The 16210-nt window shown below is 44.2% G+C and overlaps 2 protein-coding genes across 3 annotated transcripts; one reads left to right on the top strand and one right to left on the bottom strand.

The window, feature by feature from the left end:
- Nucleotides 1-1111: 1111 nt before the first annotated feature.
- On the top strand, nt 1112-3277 carry dio1 (iodothyronine deiodinase 1). The gene is made up of 4 exons (XM_029147807.3): nt 1112-1665; nt 1733-1876; nt 2087-2286; nt 2411-3277. Exons 1-4 carry the CDS (start codon nt 1329-1331, stop codon nt 2474-2476), a joined length of 747 nt encoding a protein of 248 aa, XP_029003640.1. The 5' UTR covers nt 1112-1328; the 3' UTR covers nt 2477-3277.
- Nucleotides 3278-4894: 1617 nt separating this feature from the next.
- ssbp3b (single stranded DNA binding protein 3b) lies at nt 4895-16186 on the bottom strand. 2 transcript variants are annotated; one of them, XM_029147799.3, is made up of 18 exons: nt 16004-16186; nt 15261-15333; nt 15087-15148; nt 14915-14999; nt 10193-10282; nt 9088-9162; nt 8792-8854; nt 8652-8715; nt 8397-8470; nt 7795-7859; nt 7670-7718; nt 7332-7367; nt 7163-7214; nt 7010-7074; nt 6810-6888; nt 6634-6662; nt 6440-6541; nt 4895-6275 (listed from the first exon to the last, which is right to left on the bottom strand). In XM_029147799.3, exons 1-18 carry the CDS (start codon nt 16057-16059, stop codon nt 6246-6248), a joined length of 1149 nt encoding a protein of 382 aa, XP_029003632.1. In that variant the 5' UTR covers nt 16060-16186; the 3' UTR covers nt 4895-6245. The 2 variants fall into 2 exon arrangements, with proteins under 2 accessions (XP_029003632.1, XP_029003633.1); XM_029147800.3 differs by lacking the exon at nt 9088-9162.
- Between the last annotated feature and the right edge of the window lie 24 nt (nt 16187-16210).

Genomic DNA, 16210 nt, shown 5'->3' with positions numbered 1-16210 from the left:
TTTTTTATTTATTTTCACATTAGGAAGTTTCTTTACAACTGGAGTCTTGGTTCGTTATAGTTTAATGTCTGTAAAGAGCAAATTAGTCAACTCCTTATGAGGTATTTAAATTAATGTCTTGGTAAGAGAACAAATTACTGGTCTTGACAAACAGGCAGTTTCACTCCCGTCTTCATACTGTTGCTTTTCAAAAACGCCTTTTCCACTGGAAATGCGGCTCTGCAGCGCCACCTGTCGGTGTTTAGGTGGAGGGACCGTTATTCTACGTCACAGGACACGCAGTGACAGCGAGCTTTTTATTAATACGCACCGGATGGGGGAAACTGTGAGCGTATATTGATACGTGTAGTGCAAGTGTTCGGCGTAATCAGAAATCGGCTGTGTACAGGCGGAAATGCACGAGCGGAAAAGTTCGATCGGATGTGCGTTTACGTGCAGTTGGAATTCTGATCCATCAACATCGCTAAATAAGCGGAGAGGCAGACAGATATGATACGATACCACATACCTCGATCACATATTTATGGATAAACATCGGCAAAATCTGGAATACTTGAGATGTATGATGTTAGCATTAAATAACTGGGTTTAAACTAGCTCCAGTTTACATCCTGGTCCCACATTAAAAAGTTGTTTAAAAAGATTCCATCCTTCGAATCAATGCGTAGACATACATACATACATGCATATTTGTTGATGTCCCAAAGAAATGTTGAAGACTGTAACCCAGCACTGACGTCATCTTTTAGCTTAGATAACATAAGGGTTTTATTTGTAATACTTATGGTTATAGTTCTTATTTTATTCATACATGATTGGCATAAAGGTGCCATGAAGCTATTGCTGTGACTACCGTTATTTTTGGTTTACTATGTGAGGACACGCTTGCGTGTTTATTTCTATTTTCTGATATTTTTGGTGGTTATATGTGCCGACTTACAGTCACCATTACATTTTTACAACAATTTAACCCAATTTTTCATCACGTATGTAAAATATCAAACCAAATTATAACAACGGCATTTTTATGAACAGAGGCTCAGCTGCCATTTGTAGCCGCACACGGAACCGGAAATGTGGAGACTCCTTTTATATTTACGAATGACAAGAACACGTAGGAAACAACCGAGGACACAATGAAACTAAACGCGAACGCGCCCTCACTCTCTGCCCAAACTAATTGTGTGAAGTACGAGCTCACGTGGAGGCCATGAAGGCAGCTGTTATCAAACATTGGCGCGGTGGGCGGTAACCGACGCGTTTACGGCGCTGGTGTCCAGTTTTCCCGGAGACGCGGTGGAAACGGGACTTCACCGATCAGGAGCAACATGTTTGCGCAAAGAATGATGGTGTACTTTTCCACAGCATGCGGCTTTTGCTTCATGGTCGGATTCAGTATCGCGATGAGGATCTTGCATTTTATTTCACCAAGCCTGAGCAAAAAGCACATCCTCAGAATGGGTGAAAAGATCACCATGACCCAGAATCCCAGATTCAAGTACGAGGACTGGGGTCCGACGTTTGAGTCGTTCACGTACGTCAAATACGCGTCCAGGCACATGTGGATGGGACTCGGGCAGGAGGCGTTCGTGGGAAGAGACGCTCCAGACTCACCTGTGGTCACGATGGACGGACGGACGACGAGCGTGTGCGAGTACATGACAGGTGCGTCACCGTGCGCGGCCTCGTGGTGGTTCCGGGCGTGAAACCTAAGCTGGGCGTTTGTCTGCAGGTACCAGGCCGCTGGTGCTGAGCTTCGGAAGCTGCACTTGACCCCCGTTCATGTACAAGCTTGAGGAGTTCAAGCAGCTCGTCGAGGACTTCGGCGACGTGTCCGACTTTCTCGTGATCTACATCGCAGAGGCCCATTCAACAGGTGAGTGCGTGCGGGTCTTTGTCACCACCTGCCGCAGTGGAGCACCTGATATAATAACGCAAACTCATTTTAAAGAAGTGGACGACACAAAACCAATAAATTATTTGTTAACCTTTGGTGATATAATTGACTCCCAGCCATGAAGCACTATGTTTTATTATTCTAGTTAACTATTGTTACAGTAACACCAGACTCTTGGACCTGTTTCAGATGGCTGGGCCTTCACTAACAACTACGACATCAACGCGCACCGGAGCCTGGAGAACAGGCTCTCTGCGGCGCAGATCCTGGTCCAGAAGGAGCCCCTGTGCCCCGTGGTAGTGGACGAAATGAGCGACGCCACTGCCGTGAAGTACGGCGCTCTGCCCGAAAGGCTGTACGTGCTGCAGGCCGGTAAAGTCGTCTATAAGGTGAGGCATCAGGCTCCTCACGGTTTGTTCATATGCGCTGGTCTCTGTCTCCACGCTGTGCTTGTTTCTGTTATTATTAAGCGTTATGGTCACGGTTCATAGCGTTCCTCCCTCTGTTGCACAGGGACGGAGGGGGCCCTGGGGCTACGACCCACAGGAGGTGCGTTCCTTCCTGGAGAAGATGAAATAAGGCTCGCTCGTTCAAGTCGAGGCTTGCGTTTGCCATCCGACAGGCCTTTTTTCTGTGTGAGGAGGGGGGCGATCAGGGTTTAACATTTCAACCAAATATACAGTATCACAAAATCATATGTAATTATGATTACGTGGAGTTTGAGTTGATGTGCAAATGCTCCAGGGCACCACTTCAGAAAGTTACTTTATTTGTGATGATCACAGTACAAACCTCTGGTGACTGTGATTTGATAAACAATGACCTTAAAGTAGCCTTCTTTGAAATATGCAGGAGCATTTGATATCACACATTTAAGTGCTAACAATCAGTGCAAAAAGTCTTGCTCATTATTTTCTTTTCGTTGTAGTTTAACTAAAGAACATCTGCATATTAGTGTTGTTAAAATAACCTGCATCAAATAATTTCATGTTGTCAGTGGTTTCTACCGTTCCTCTTCTGCTTTAAAGTTCATTCTCCTCGGCGTCTGTCCAACTTCCCCCGTGAAGACATGAGAGGAGTCGTCTCAGAGCTGAAGACAAACTCATTTCTATCTCACGGTTCTGCAGAAGGAAATGGCCTCAGGGCCCGAGGGGTCGCACTGTTGTTTGCTGTCTGGTCTGGATGTGATCAACTGTAAACATACTCTGTTGGTTCAGCAAGTTCATCAGATTGACTGTCTGCATGTGCATATGACGCGTGGAGTGTGACTTTAAGGCCTCGATGTGAGTTAATACCTAACTGCCCTACCTTTGTACATGAATAGATCTGATTGAATAGACTACATGAATAAATAACATACGATTAGTAGGGGAAATTCTACTATTGCACAAAGATCTGTTTCTTAATTGTCAAACTATTTCACAGCCATTTAGAAAATGTCAAACATTACGGATGCAATAGATTTCCCTCAAGGTATGAATAATGAGGCTTCCAAATGCTGTTTTAGTTTAATTGGCTTTCATGTTGTCTTTGTTGCTTCATTACCAAAGAGCATCAAATTAATAACCTTGTGTTTGGAAACATTTATTGTGTTGCAACAGTTGTTGCAATAGTTTCACCAACTCCAGCTGCAGCTTTGAAATGAGCCCTGACGTTTCCCATTTATCTAAAAAAAAAAAAAAGCAACACATTTGACTCAGTTTAAAAACACAAAGGGATCCTGTAGCTAAAACCAAACAAGAAACAAAACTTAAAAACCACATGATCATAATTCACAATTAGAAGTCCACTGCTAGAATATGGGTAGTGAACAAAGCAGTTCTGTGTTGCTGCAGCTTTCATAACATTAACTGTGTGGCTCTGAAGCTGGAGAGGAGGTTTGGCTCATTCCCAGCTAGGCCACATCCTGTAGAGTCCGGCCAACAGCAGCTCGGCCCCGTTTCCCATTGTTAGACAGGAACCAGAACATGGTCAGACATTCACAGCCGAGCAGTCGGGTTGCGCTTAACGTCCTAATTTTATGGCCCAAACCCTGCGTGTACAGCTGGTAGGAGAGGATGTACGTACCGTGTGTCAGCCACAGCTCTCTGCAAAACAGAACCGCCTGTCGGAGTCCACCAGAGGGCAATGTGAGGTAATTCATCCTCTACAGGGAAAGCAAAGCATCAGCTGTTAGCGTGACAAGCGGCTCCTAACGTGCACCTTCAAAGCCAGTTTTTCCAGTTTTATTTTGAGCGGTTTCTAATTTGTTTTCTGCACCTCAAACTGCTGAGTAAATCCTTGTACATCTTATACAAAGACAAGAGATTTGTTATCTAAAGTGAACAATTCATTGTGTAATTAGGCTTTGCTTTTTAGGCTTGTTACTGATGCCAATTGTTTGGGTAATTATGAACCATTTTTGGACCTTGAGGCTATAAATAATAATAATAAATTATTAATAGGTGACACCTTTAAGTATTAGTCAGATCATAAGACTTTGATTTAAGAGTTAAAATGTAATGAACAGCAACCGAACCACCCAGATATTTGGTGCTGCACCAATGGTTTAAAAGGGGTTTGTAATCACCCAATGACGTCTCTTCTCACCACAGCCTGCACTGCACTTCCTCTGCCACAAATGTGCTCCAGGATTTCCTCCTCATTGGTGTGACAGCTGTGGCGTACAGCACCCCCTGGCTTGCCCAAGGGGTTTACAAAGTAGAGAGAGATCAGGGAAAGCTGCAGGCTACAGTATGTGGTGCTGGGGGAGCCATGAGAGCAAGAAGAGACCGGAGTTTGATTGGAGCTGCTGGCTAAAACTTGATCACAAACCAGTACTAGGAAGTCAGATTGTTTCTGATATTGCGCAACACCCAGTAAAAGTGTATGTTTCATGCGTGACTTGACAGATTTGTATTCTGTGTGCTCAGTTAATGCTACAATAACAAACCTGTTACCCTTCAATGTGACACAAATCAGCAAAACTGTGAAAATAAAACAAGCCACACAGCAAGATAAGTTATTGTAAAATTATATTAACAAGCAATCTTTCCTCAATTTGAAATAAAAAAATATCAGCAAATAAAGGCAACATAGGACAGATGTGTATAATGCGTAAGGTTCACAGGAAAAAAAATGGAAAATTCTCATCACATTTACAAGACTGCTGCTAAGTTTATAATGATGCCTACTAGAATCAGTTTCGAAAGCTCTGACTAACTCTGAATAACTGGGGCAATATATGTAGTCAAAGATTGTATCAAAATATAAAAAATGTGTGGGTTAGCAAGAGAGGGAGGTGCAGGGCCACAGGGATGACCAATGATACAGCAGGGAAGTATGAACAACCAATATGTACGAGAGATTCTAATGGGCAGCTCGATCATAGCCATTTCATCAACCCAACTGGAAAGAAACACAGAAGGCTACGACAATGAAGAGCACAGAGTGTTAAGCACAGGCAGGTAAAGAGATATACACCACATCTTAAAGCAGGTGTCCACGTAAGAGAAGAGCAGCACTAGGTAGTATGTTGTACGCAGATTCTCAGCATTCATGCACTCACTTCTAATGTCCAAGTCTGGTTTCCCGTGACAGAGCGCCACGGCGGCCCGTCGGACTCGAACAGCAAAGAGCGCAGAGTAGCGTCGGCGTCAACAGTAAGAGACTGAAACTGATCGAACAGGATCAATTCGACATTATAAGAACCATCTGAGCACTCGCCTACTGTGAAAGGTCATCACAATAAAAGCTGTATTCTTTCACATCGTTCCCCTTAAAAACCTCGGGCATCGGGAAGAATTGTACATAATTCGTAAAAGTGGCCATAAAGTAAAAGCCAATGTGTCCATGTAAACTGACGTGTGACACAGTATGCATGGCTATAAGTAAAATGACGAGACAAAGACTTTCCAAGCTCACGATACATATGCACACTCTCCAGTGTTTTAAGTGACAAAAGCAGAGACATTTCCTGCACATCTTGCACCACAAAGCAATAATTAAAAAGTACAAGAGGTAAACTTCAACCATTTTTTTTCTCTTCACTCTGGGGCTGAGGGGTTCGAGGAGACTGAAAGGGGTTACAGAGGCTCTGCAAAGAACACAAAGCATGTCAGATGCATTTCAGTAGCTGGTTTTGTCACACTTGGGGTTGTGAGAAATGGAGAAATTATCCTTCATTTTGAGCAAGGAGCAGTAGTTGCCAGCCATTTAGATTTTTCTCAGATCAGCATTCTGGTGTTAGTGTGGAACCAAAATGGCGCCTGTCCCTGATTCGGTGCTGATGTGTTTGGCCGTGTCCTATAGCGGGTTCAGATCTTCGGAAAGATGGCAAATTGTCTTGGGTGGGGCGGGGTGAACAGGGTCACACACTCATCGTCATGGTTGGGGAGTACTGGAGGGGCAGAGAGAGGAGAAGAGTTAAACACACAGCGTGACCCATCCGGCTGGTGTAGGTAGATACCAGCATCCTGTGAATGTGGCTTTACACACACTTCAAGGTGCTGTAGCGGTCAGCGGCCTTGCAGTGAAGTTAGCCTGGCAGGAAAACAGACTTACGTTCTCACTCTGAAAGGAGTGGAGGAAGTTTCCACTCAGCTCGCCGTCATCCCTCGGGGTCCCGGGAGGATTGCTAATGCCACTTAAATTGTTTGGGGAATTCTGGAAACAGAGTGCACAGTGTTTGGAAAAGTATAACATTTCACTTTATCCAGAAATAAGCGCCAAACGCAAAGAACCGTAACAATGTTTACCTTGTTCATCCCATCCATATCACCAGAGCCTAAGAATGAAACAATACAAAAAAAATATGACCTGACCGTAAGATCATTTTGAACAAAAATCGGTTGTCCTCTACTTAAGTAACGTGACACAATGGACAACAGCCTCTGTGTTGTGTTATTACGCTCAGTGTAGTGGTTAGTGTTACCTAGTGATCCATTCATGTGATGTGGTTCCATCCCAGCCATGGCTCCCAGGGGTCCGTCAGAGCCAGGCCCCAAGGGAAACTAGTGGAGATAGAGAGAACATGTACTCACTTACTCCAAATAACAAGTGACCAAAACAGCTCTGAAGCTGGAGAAGAGTAAAATATGGCTAATGTTGAAAAATAAGGTCAGAGGAACTCACATTGTTTCGGTTGCCAGCTCCAGTGTTGATCATGGTGTACAAATTGTCACCAGAGTTGTTTGAGTCTAGAAAAACAATAATACATGTAACCGATAATTAATACAGCATGAATTTGGTAAGTACCAGCGTACCAGCGGTTATTGGGGCACTGACCTGCAGGGCTGGGCATGATGGGAGTGCCTGGTGGTCCTCCTCCAGATGCCCCCTTCAGAGAAGCAGTCACAAAATAAACGCACATGAGAAGACATTCTAAATAGAATTTTTCAATGCAAACATTTCTGTAGTACGATGGAGGAATTATGACGTCGGGAAGTGTTCTCACCCCGTATGCGCCAGGAGAGGGTGATGAGTAAGGCATCTGAAACCAAAAACACAAACATTACAGGCCAGTAATGGGAGTGCAAACCATTTTCTACACCTCAAAATGTCATCATTCAATCATCCGTTCATCCTAACCCCATTATGGCCGTCTATCCAACTGTCTGTGGAAACCGTGACACATAATACTACAATTACATCCCAGACTAGAACCTTGGAACACATTAGGCCTCATCCGCTCTGAGAGGAGGTCTGGCTGCAATCTGAACCAACATTTCTGTGTGTGTGTGTGTGTGTGGGGGGGGGGGGGGGGGGGGGGGGGGGGGGGGGGGGGGTACTCACAGAGTTGGCATTGTTAGGATTGGGCCATGGCCGACCAGTCCCTGGGCCCCTAAAGCAACAACAGTTGTAGTTAGATACTGCATTGAGGTTCAGATACATTATTACGTTTTTAAAAAGGGGCTCACATGTTTACTCCAGGCATACCGGGACCCATGGTGTTGTGTGGAGGCCGCATACCACCACCAAAGTTCTGAAAGTACAATCAAACAATCTGAGAGGACTAAAACTTTTAACAAATAATGAGACAAATCAACTTGAAGGACTCATTACATCATTGTTAAAATACACTGCCTGGCCAAAAGAAAAGTGGCCACCTGGACTGATGATCTGGGGTTGCTGCAGTTGGTCAGGTCTAGGTTCAGCAACAGTATGTGCTCAAAGAATGAGGTCACCTGACTACTTGGATATAGTGAATGACCAGGTTATTCCATCAAATGGATTGTTTCTTCCTCAATGGCACGAACATATTCCAAGATGACAATGCCAGGATTCATCGGGCTCAAATTGGTGGCTCCCTGAACCACTATTTCACAGAGAGTGCAGACCTTAACCCCATTGAGAATCTTAATCTTAAAAATTAATGCAACACTGGATGGGAATAAATCTTGCGAATGTGTAATTTTTATGTGTGACCTTTATTTTGGCCAGGCAGTGCAGCTTTGGCACAGTTATGTGCCACCTGGAACCAAGATAATATAAAAACATCACTAGAAGCAAATTAGCCTACCTGTGGGCCGGGGCCCATGGGTCCCATTCCTCGAGGACCGGTCATTCTCTGCATTGGTCCCAAGTTAGGGTGACCTACAGGGATAACAAGACAAATTACTAAATATAAAGACAGGGCAGAGTGTGTGTGTGTGTGTGTGTGTGTGTGTGTGTGTGTGTGTGTGTGTGTGTGTGTGTGTGTGTGTGTGTGTGTGTGTGTGTGTGTGTGTGTGTGTTTGTGTGTTTGTGTGTGTGTGAGAGAGAGAGAGATTTGCACCTTGTGGTCGTGTGGGGTCCATGTTAGGCAGCATGGGATGAGGACCTGGACCTCCACCTGGTGGCTACAAATCCAAACACACATTAAATTAAAGTGAAGTTTTAAATATGTGGCATTCAGAGTGTGTGTGCAAGCTCTACCTGGTTAGCCATTCTGATTGGGGGACCTCTCGGGCCTCCAGCAAAGCGAGGTGACATGAAGGACTACAAGAGAAGCAGAATTGATCCATGACATTAAATAGGCTGAAGTCATATAAATCTACAGCAACATAGAATCATTCTTCATTTTATAATTGCACATTTGTGTGAATACTGGCAGCAGCAGAAAGCATTAAGCTGGGACAAATGCCAAAACAAGAAGCATTAGCACTGAGAACCAGCGTTCCCAAATGACTGCAGATAGCAAAAACAGAGAGAAGAGGGCAAGAAAGCGTTACCTGACTGTGAGGTCCCATCATACTGTTAGGGGGAGGAGGCTGAGGGTGAGGAGAGCCCTGGGGACCCGGAGGACCCTGTGGCATCGCACAAAATGAAAAGGCAAGGAGTAAGATAGAGGACGAAAGACGAGGCAATGAGAGACAGAGAATGAGAAACAAGAGGGGGGGCAAAGAAATAAGCAGGGTTAGTGCACGGCAGAAGACAGAGAGCAAGGACCAAAGTATATCGCAAGAATGTAAATGTACAAAAGTAAGATGCTCATTTGTATGTAGCAAACACAGTGAGAGAGAGCGAGAGCGAGCAGAGAGGAGCGAAGCAAATGACTTATGCTTGAATAAGAGAAAACAGAGATGGAGAGGATGTGTGCTCTTTTGCCTGTCAGTCAAGACATTAAGAAGCCTGCTGCATGAAGCATGTTATCAGTGCTAATTTCCCTGAATTAACAGCATCAATTAAGTTCTATGCAATTAGCTTCATAACAACACTAAACACAGGCACTGTGTCGCTAATGCTGCTGATCTGACAGAGTGAGGTGTCTAATTCTGCCTCCTCCTGGATTCTGCTATAGAAAATACGAGTGTGTGTGTACGTTCATACATCAGTGTCAAAGCAGCTGTACCGATATTAGCATTGTCACATCATAAGTAACAGCACAGCTTCGTGGCTTCTGGTTAGAAATATCTGATTTTTTTCATTTAAAGGGAAGAAACTGAAAAACACTAGAATTTTATGTCACCTCTCTGAGGCACTTTCACAGCTGCCTGCCAAGAGATATTGATTTACAGTAGGTGCTGCACCTTTCGATTTCTCCATTAGGGAAAATGGTCAGGCCACGCCTGCCTGTTTACAGCACTGGAGAGACCCGAGCAGACAGAACAGCTACGATGTTTACTAAGATCACTGAGCAGAGTATGGCTAATCAGGAAACGAAACAATGCAGACACCTATGTCAAGACCACGGCTCAGGAACCCTGACATCTTTCCATGTCTGCATATGTGTAGCTAGGAAAACATCCTCCATGCAATGGGAATATTATATTTGCATATTTAATATTGTAAACATACGGGGTTCCCACCTGGGTATCAGTGCAATAACTGACTGACCTGAAAAAAGCCTGGTGGCATGGGTCCTCCTGGCATGCCCTCTCCAGGGGGCATCCCTCCCATCACAGGACTGGGGGCTGCTGCCGCACTCTTTAAGAAAAGAAAAATTAAATAAATATATATAAATGTACCTGGTAATACATTACAATAAAAGCAAACCTCTCCTAAACTACCAACTTCAGCAACATGCTATAAATGCTGGTAGACACGTGAACAAGCTTAACTTCGTTTAACTGATAACACTTGTGGGTCCAGTATAAGAGGAGAACTAATGGGGTCCACCGAGGCTTCTAAGTCATGGTGATCTAGGATCTAGTGGATCAGATAAGGATCAGTGAGATTCACTGAGTCAGTGGCTCCAAAGTGCTGCTGCACAGCAGGGGCTTCCTGCTCAAACCGCAGCTCTAATTCACTAATGTGCCATTTGCTTCGGTCACATTCCTAATTGACTGAGTTTCTCTTCCCTGTAGCTGAAGCAATCTGAGATGAGTTAATGTCTTCAGAGCAGTGAGAGTTTAGCTTCCAAACAACAGCTACAGAAGTAGAAATACAGCATCAGAGCCTTTTGTGCAGCTCACGTTAGACGGCAGACATTAGAAGCAAGTCACAAGAACAAATGTGCCCACACTCACACAAACACTGTCTGTCCATGTCCAGAGCCCCAGAGCTCTGCAGACATCACTGGTCAATAGTGAACACACTCCCTACTATTGACTGCACCTTCTCTAATTATATCTACTCAGGCTCCCATTGCGGAGCCACTGTGAAATACCTCAGCAAGGAGAGAAGTGAGGCCACAAGAAAAGGACCATCTGACCAGCCCCGTTGACACAGCCACAGCCTTACTCTGTTAGAGAAGGTGGAGGAGGTGGATCCAAAGACAGAAAATACCAGTCATTTTTACTGGTTGTGTTTGTGCGCACACTGCTCTGACTGTCTCACCTCAAAGGTCCATGTTCACCAAAACAAAGCCTCAAATCACGCTTCATCATTTACACAGCATTAGTCTCTATTCAAATATTTCACACTCACGTACAGTACAAATGACACTGAGCACTATAAACATAATGTAAACAACCATCCACGCATATAACCTATAACTGAGGCATTTAGTGCATAATATTCAAATAAAGACCAACACTGAGTGGAAAATACAGCAGCATCATCGGCGTACATGAACATGACTGGCTCTACTACTGTATCATACGCTAACACACAGACCTGCTTTATTTTGTATTCAGTGAAGTCAGATTCATCCACAGTCAACCATGTGCTTCACACCCTGCTGACAGACCACACATTATTTTAAGTCACTATTTGCATTAAAACATTAAAGCGGTGATCCAGTTAATCATAGCTTTGACCCATTTTTATACCAGCCATTTCTTTGCTTTTAAAATAAGGTCTGAACCACCTTTAAACGTATCATTTCAGCTTTAGGACACAAATAATCTATTTATCAACAACAGATAGGCCTCATACAATGCAATATCAAAATCAGCCAAGTAGGACATGTTTACACATTTCAAAATACATCATTCTGAATCATTCTGAATATTTTTTGTTCTAGTGTGTTCTAGTGTATATAGTGTCGTATGGCATATGCATATATGTATATGCATAGTGTATAATTATAGCAAAAATTAACATGTCAAACATACAGACAAAGCTGTGTCCAACTGTTATTTTTCCATGTTACATTTTACAGGTTGGATTAGTGATACCTTCAGTAAATATTATAGTAATTATAATATTTGTCTGCCAGCAATATATATAAAAGATATTATTTGTACATATGCATCTTAAAATTAATTCTGCCCTTAGTTTTGAACAGAACACTGTTTTTATCTCCTCTAGGGTAATAAACAACAGTTTATAGCTGTATCATATCACTGGGCATATGCTTACACACTCACACTGATCTCTTACCAGCGACACAGACTGCAGTTTGCCGTCCTCTACTCTTTACTGGAATATGGTCTACAAACAAGTAATAAAATAAAACAAAGGAGTTCTAAAGATGCCACAAACTCAACAAAAAAAAAAAAAAAAAAAAAAAAAAAAAAACACCACCACCAACCTCCAGAGTGCTGTATAAGTCAGGAAGTGTTTGCTTGGCTGAGAAGCACCACGCACACAGGCTTCCCAAGCATGATGTGTTAGATCTTTATCATGTCTGTCTAAAGCACACAGATGTGCCTGCTGGACTGACCCATACAGCCTGACTCTCAGGTCTAATCGAGCCCCATCTCTTATACAGGAAAGGGACAGATGCCTCAGCCCTGCCCCGGGCTATGAGGCTTTCGTCTGGGGCCTTGCTTAAACGTCCCAGGGGACCTCCTTTAAGACAGACTGCCCCCTCCCCCTACCCCCAGCCCACACGTCCACCCACCCCCACGGTCTTTAATGATTCAGCATGTACATGTGTGTACTTAAGAGCAGCAAGCCAGCAATCCCAGCCAAACAATTTTGTCTTCAAATCTTTGAATCACTTAAGGAGGTTGCAAAAGGCCAGCGTGGCGGCTGCTTTCATAAGAACAGAGAGCGAGAGGGGGTCACATGGCGTGAAGAAAGAAGGCGAGGGAAAGAGGGCCAGAATGGCAAAGAGGTTTAAGGAGGTAACTGTAAAAAATAAAAGTGGATATGGAAGAAGATGTTAGGGGAAAATGAAAAAGGGGGTTGGGCTGCAGCACAGACCACCCAGCCACCACCTCCTGACCTGGTGTGCTCGTAACAGCCTCAATTCTTCCACTGGAACAAACACTCAGAAGGAACCAGCCCCTGTGTTTAGCTTGTAAATGTTTAACCATCAATCAACATCATTAAACCCGCTGGCTGGATGCGCTGCTTCTTCCTCTCTGGTTACTTCTAGCAGGTCCCTTCCACTTTTAATCCCTTTCCTCTCTTCCTCCCCAACCCCCTTCTCTTGTAATTCCCCCAGCTCCTCTGTGGTGGTGGAGACTGGGCATATGCCACGGTGCCACTCCCCTTTTTCCAATCTGCACCTCAGCTCTGTGACAGCCATCAATCAGCCATTGACGCCATGGAGACAGGGCCCCTCGGGGAGCGTTCGTCAGGCCCAGCGTGAATACAGCCAGGCTTTACGAGTACTGCCAGCTATCAGAGCAGCACTCACCTCCCCCACACCGAGACAAAAGCTAGGGTCCAAGGACTGAAACTGTCCACGCACACACACACCTTACCCCCAACATTCACACATGAACACAAGGAGAACAAACAGCAAAGCAGTAAAACAAAAGGCAACAACCAGGACAAGATGAAGAAATCCTACAGCATAGATGCTATCAAAGATCACACTGCTACACTGACCCTCCCCTGCTTCACTTATTTACGTAGTGTATGAAAATAATTAGGCTTCATGCAAAATCCCTCCTTTTGTCTCATTAATTTTTTATCATTCTATTATTATTATTACATATGTTCTTACACATTTACCATTATAGTTTAATATTTCACACTTAAAACGAATCCATATCACAATTAGCAACCAGGATCAACTACATCAACCATCATTGGCAGGGTTTGGGGAATATAACTGGTTTAAGCCAAAAACTGTTTCTTCTTTGTTTGTCTGTAAGAGTTAGAATAATAAGGAATGTGGTTATTGAAAGGGCAGAACTGTGCTGTAGCCTCTCTCCTGGCTCCCAGGTCACCTGCCAGATCAGGAGGCCTGTTACCCTGACAACACTATCTGCCAAGAGCAGGACCAGCATCTCCATTTTAACCCCTTCCTGACCGCTACATCACAAATGCACCCACAAATTGTGCTGTCTGTCGGTTTTCCTGAATCCTCAGAGGATTGTTAATCTCTTATGTGTTATTGGGGTGCTGTAAAACATCAATTGTATTTTTTTACTTAATTAATGACTGGCTTCATTTTAGAGAAACAATGTGAGCAACATTGCAACATTTATCATCATGAGACTTGTAATGATGTTTTTTTGAAGACTGTGTCAAAGCAGGAAACAAGGCTGCAAATATCCCAAGCTGTGAAATTGTGAATATGCAAAACATCCATAACATGCAAATAAGTACAGCAGAACATTGCACTGTAACAGTGCACTCAGGTCTGAGCAACATCCCTCAGAATCAGTAAGTTTGGTGGGCAGGTGGAGGTCTTTTCAAAATGTTACATGTGTAAAATGTCTAAATGAATATGATGAATGTACATTAGGTTCAGTTTGTCTTAACAACTGAGTCAGGGTGCCTGGCACAGATAAGGGGAGCACAACTCGACAGGTCTGACTCAGGGCATGCTGACATAAGCATAAATTTCCAGGAAGCCTATAAAGCTCATTGTTGGGCACATCGCTTGGCCCACCATCAGGACAACAAGTCGGATGGTGCAGTCTTAAGAAAAAAAAAAAACACAAACGCACACATAGGGGATATGAATTTGAAAGCACATCTATGAAGAGTGTGCAAAACATTATGAAAGCACAGCACCAGAGACAATTGTAATTATTATTCTAGACAAACAGGATTCATACAATCCTGAAGTAGAGCAACTGCATTACACTTGAAGGGGAATGTGTTAACATTCATGTCCTGACAGAATCTGCCAGAGTTTATGAATGCTTTGCTCTGAGAGCAATTCACAGTAAAACTTGACTTGGACTGCATTATTACACCGCTTCCTAGTCTTGATAGCAAAGTGTTTGCAAAAGAAGAGCAAAGTGTGCAACAGTTCCCACTACTCACATAATCATGGAAGGCTTTAGCTTCGCTGGAGTGGTCACACGTCTCTCTCCTCTCTGGTGCAGCACAATACAAGTCCCAGAATACACTGTAGACAAGACGGGCCATGAAGGAACTGGTACCACACAAAACCCCCTGGTTATTTTGCATGGGAATAAGAACCATAGTCCCTTACCACCACCAGGAATGTAGGAATCCAGGGGGTTCTCCGAGTGTTATGTTTTTCTCCCATCGGATCTGGAAAAGGGGGAATTCAGTAATTACGACTGGGTGTCAGTTAAATATCTTTTAGTGCTTTAAAAAAATGCATTATAATACGATGGTTTTTTAAGTAAATTCCACCTCATACCTCTGACAAAAAGGTCTGTGCAGACTTCTGTGCTCCTATGTGTAGCAAGTACTCATAGACGTAGAGAGCCAACCTGTGTAACAAGAAAAATAACAACACGTGAAGTCTGATTTAATGCTTAAATCTTCTATGGACACAACGAGTGACTAAAGACAGGAACAGGCCCTCTGAACAATGGCTGCCAAATAGTCTATGCCAAAAAATTAAATGGGGTTAGTGTGTAACCAAGCCAAGCCCGGCGGAGCTCCACTAAAATGGGAATAATAGCAAAAAGTACTAAAGCAACAGTCGACTTTGACGTCGTGATTTAAAATGTGGAAATACAGAAGCAGCCGTGAGTAGTATCCTGGTGGTACTGATGGGATGGGGGAAATAAAAGCGGAGCCCATCCACGGAGCGCAACACGCACACAAAACAATGTACTGGGTTACGAGGCGATGTTATTGTTTCTCCTCCCTGCGCTCGCGACTGAACAAGCGCAAAAATTAGCAGACAACCGCCCGTTAAAATTCAAATCGACGGGACTCGAAACCGCTCGGGGCTGTGGAGAGCGACGGCGACGAGGCGAGTGTTGCAGAAACACAGCCCAGAACGGGAATGGCGAGCAGACGCGGCGGTTCATTCAATTCGGCTGTGGGTAGGAGGAAATCGCCTCCTGCTAGCCTGTCCAGCGAACAACAGAAAGCGGGAGGGAACAACTTACGAGCTGCTGAATACACGGTAAGAAACGGTGCGGAGCTTACTTTTCTCGAGCCTGCCCGTCCGACGGCACCGGGGTGCCTTTGCCTTTGGGGAACATTGTTTTGTGTGTGAAGACGCCCGCCTTCTCTTTCTTTTTTCGCTATTTCATCTGTCAGATCATCGCGGCCGCGACCCTCTCGCACTCCAACCGCACTCCTCTTCAGCCCGACGACAACCAAACGTCGTCCTGGGGGAAAAGGCGGGGCCAC

This window comes from Betta splendens, chromosome 4 (assembly GCF_900634795.4).
Source record: "Betta splendens chromosome 4, fBetSpl5.4, whole genome shotgun sequence".
In the NCBI taxonomy this organism is placed as follows: Eukaryota; Metazoa; Chordata; class Actinopteri; order Anabantiformes; family Osphronemidae; genus Betta; species Betta splendens.
Note: the sequence above shows the minus strand (reverse complement) of the source record. Positions and strands in the feature narration are given on the sequence as shown.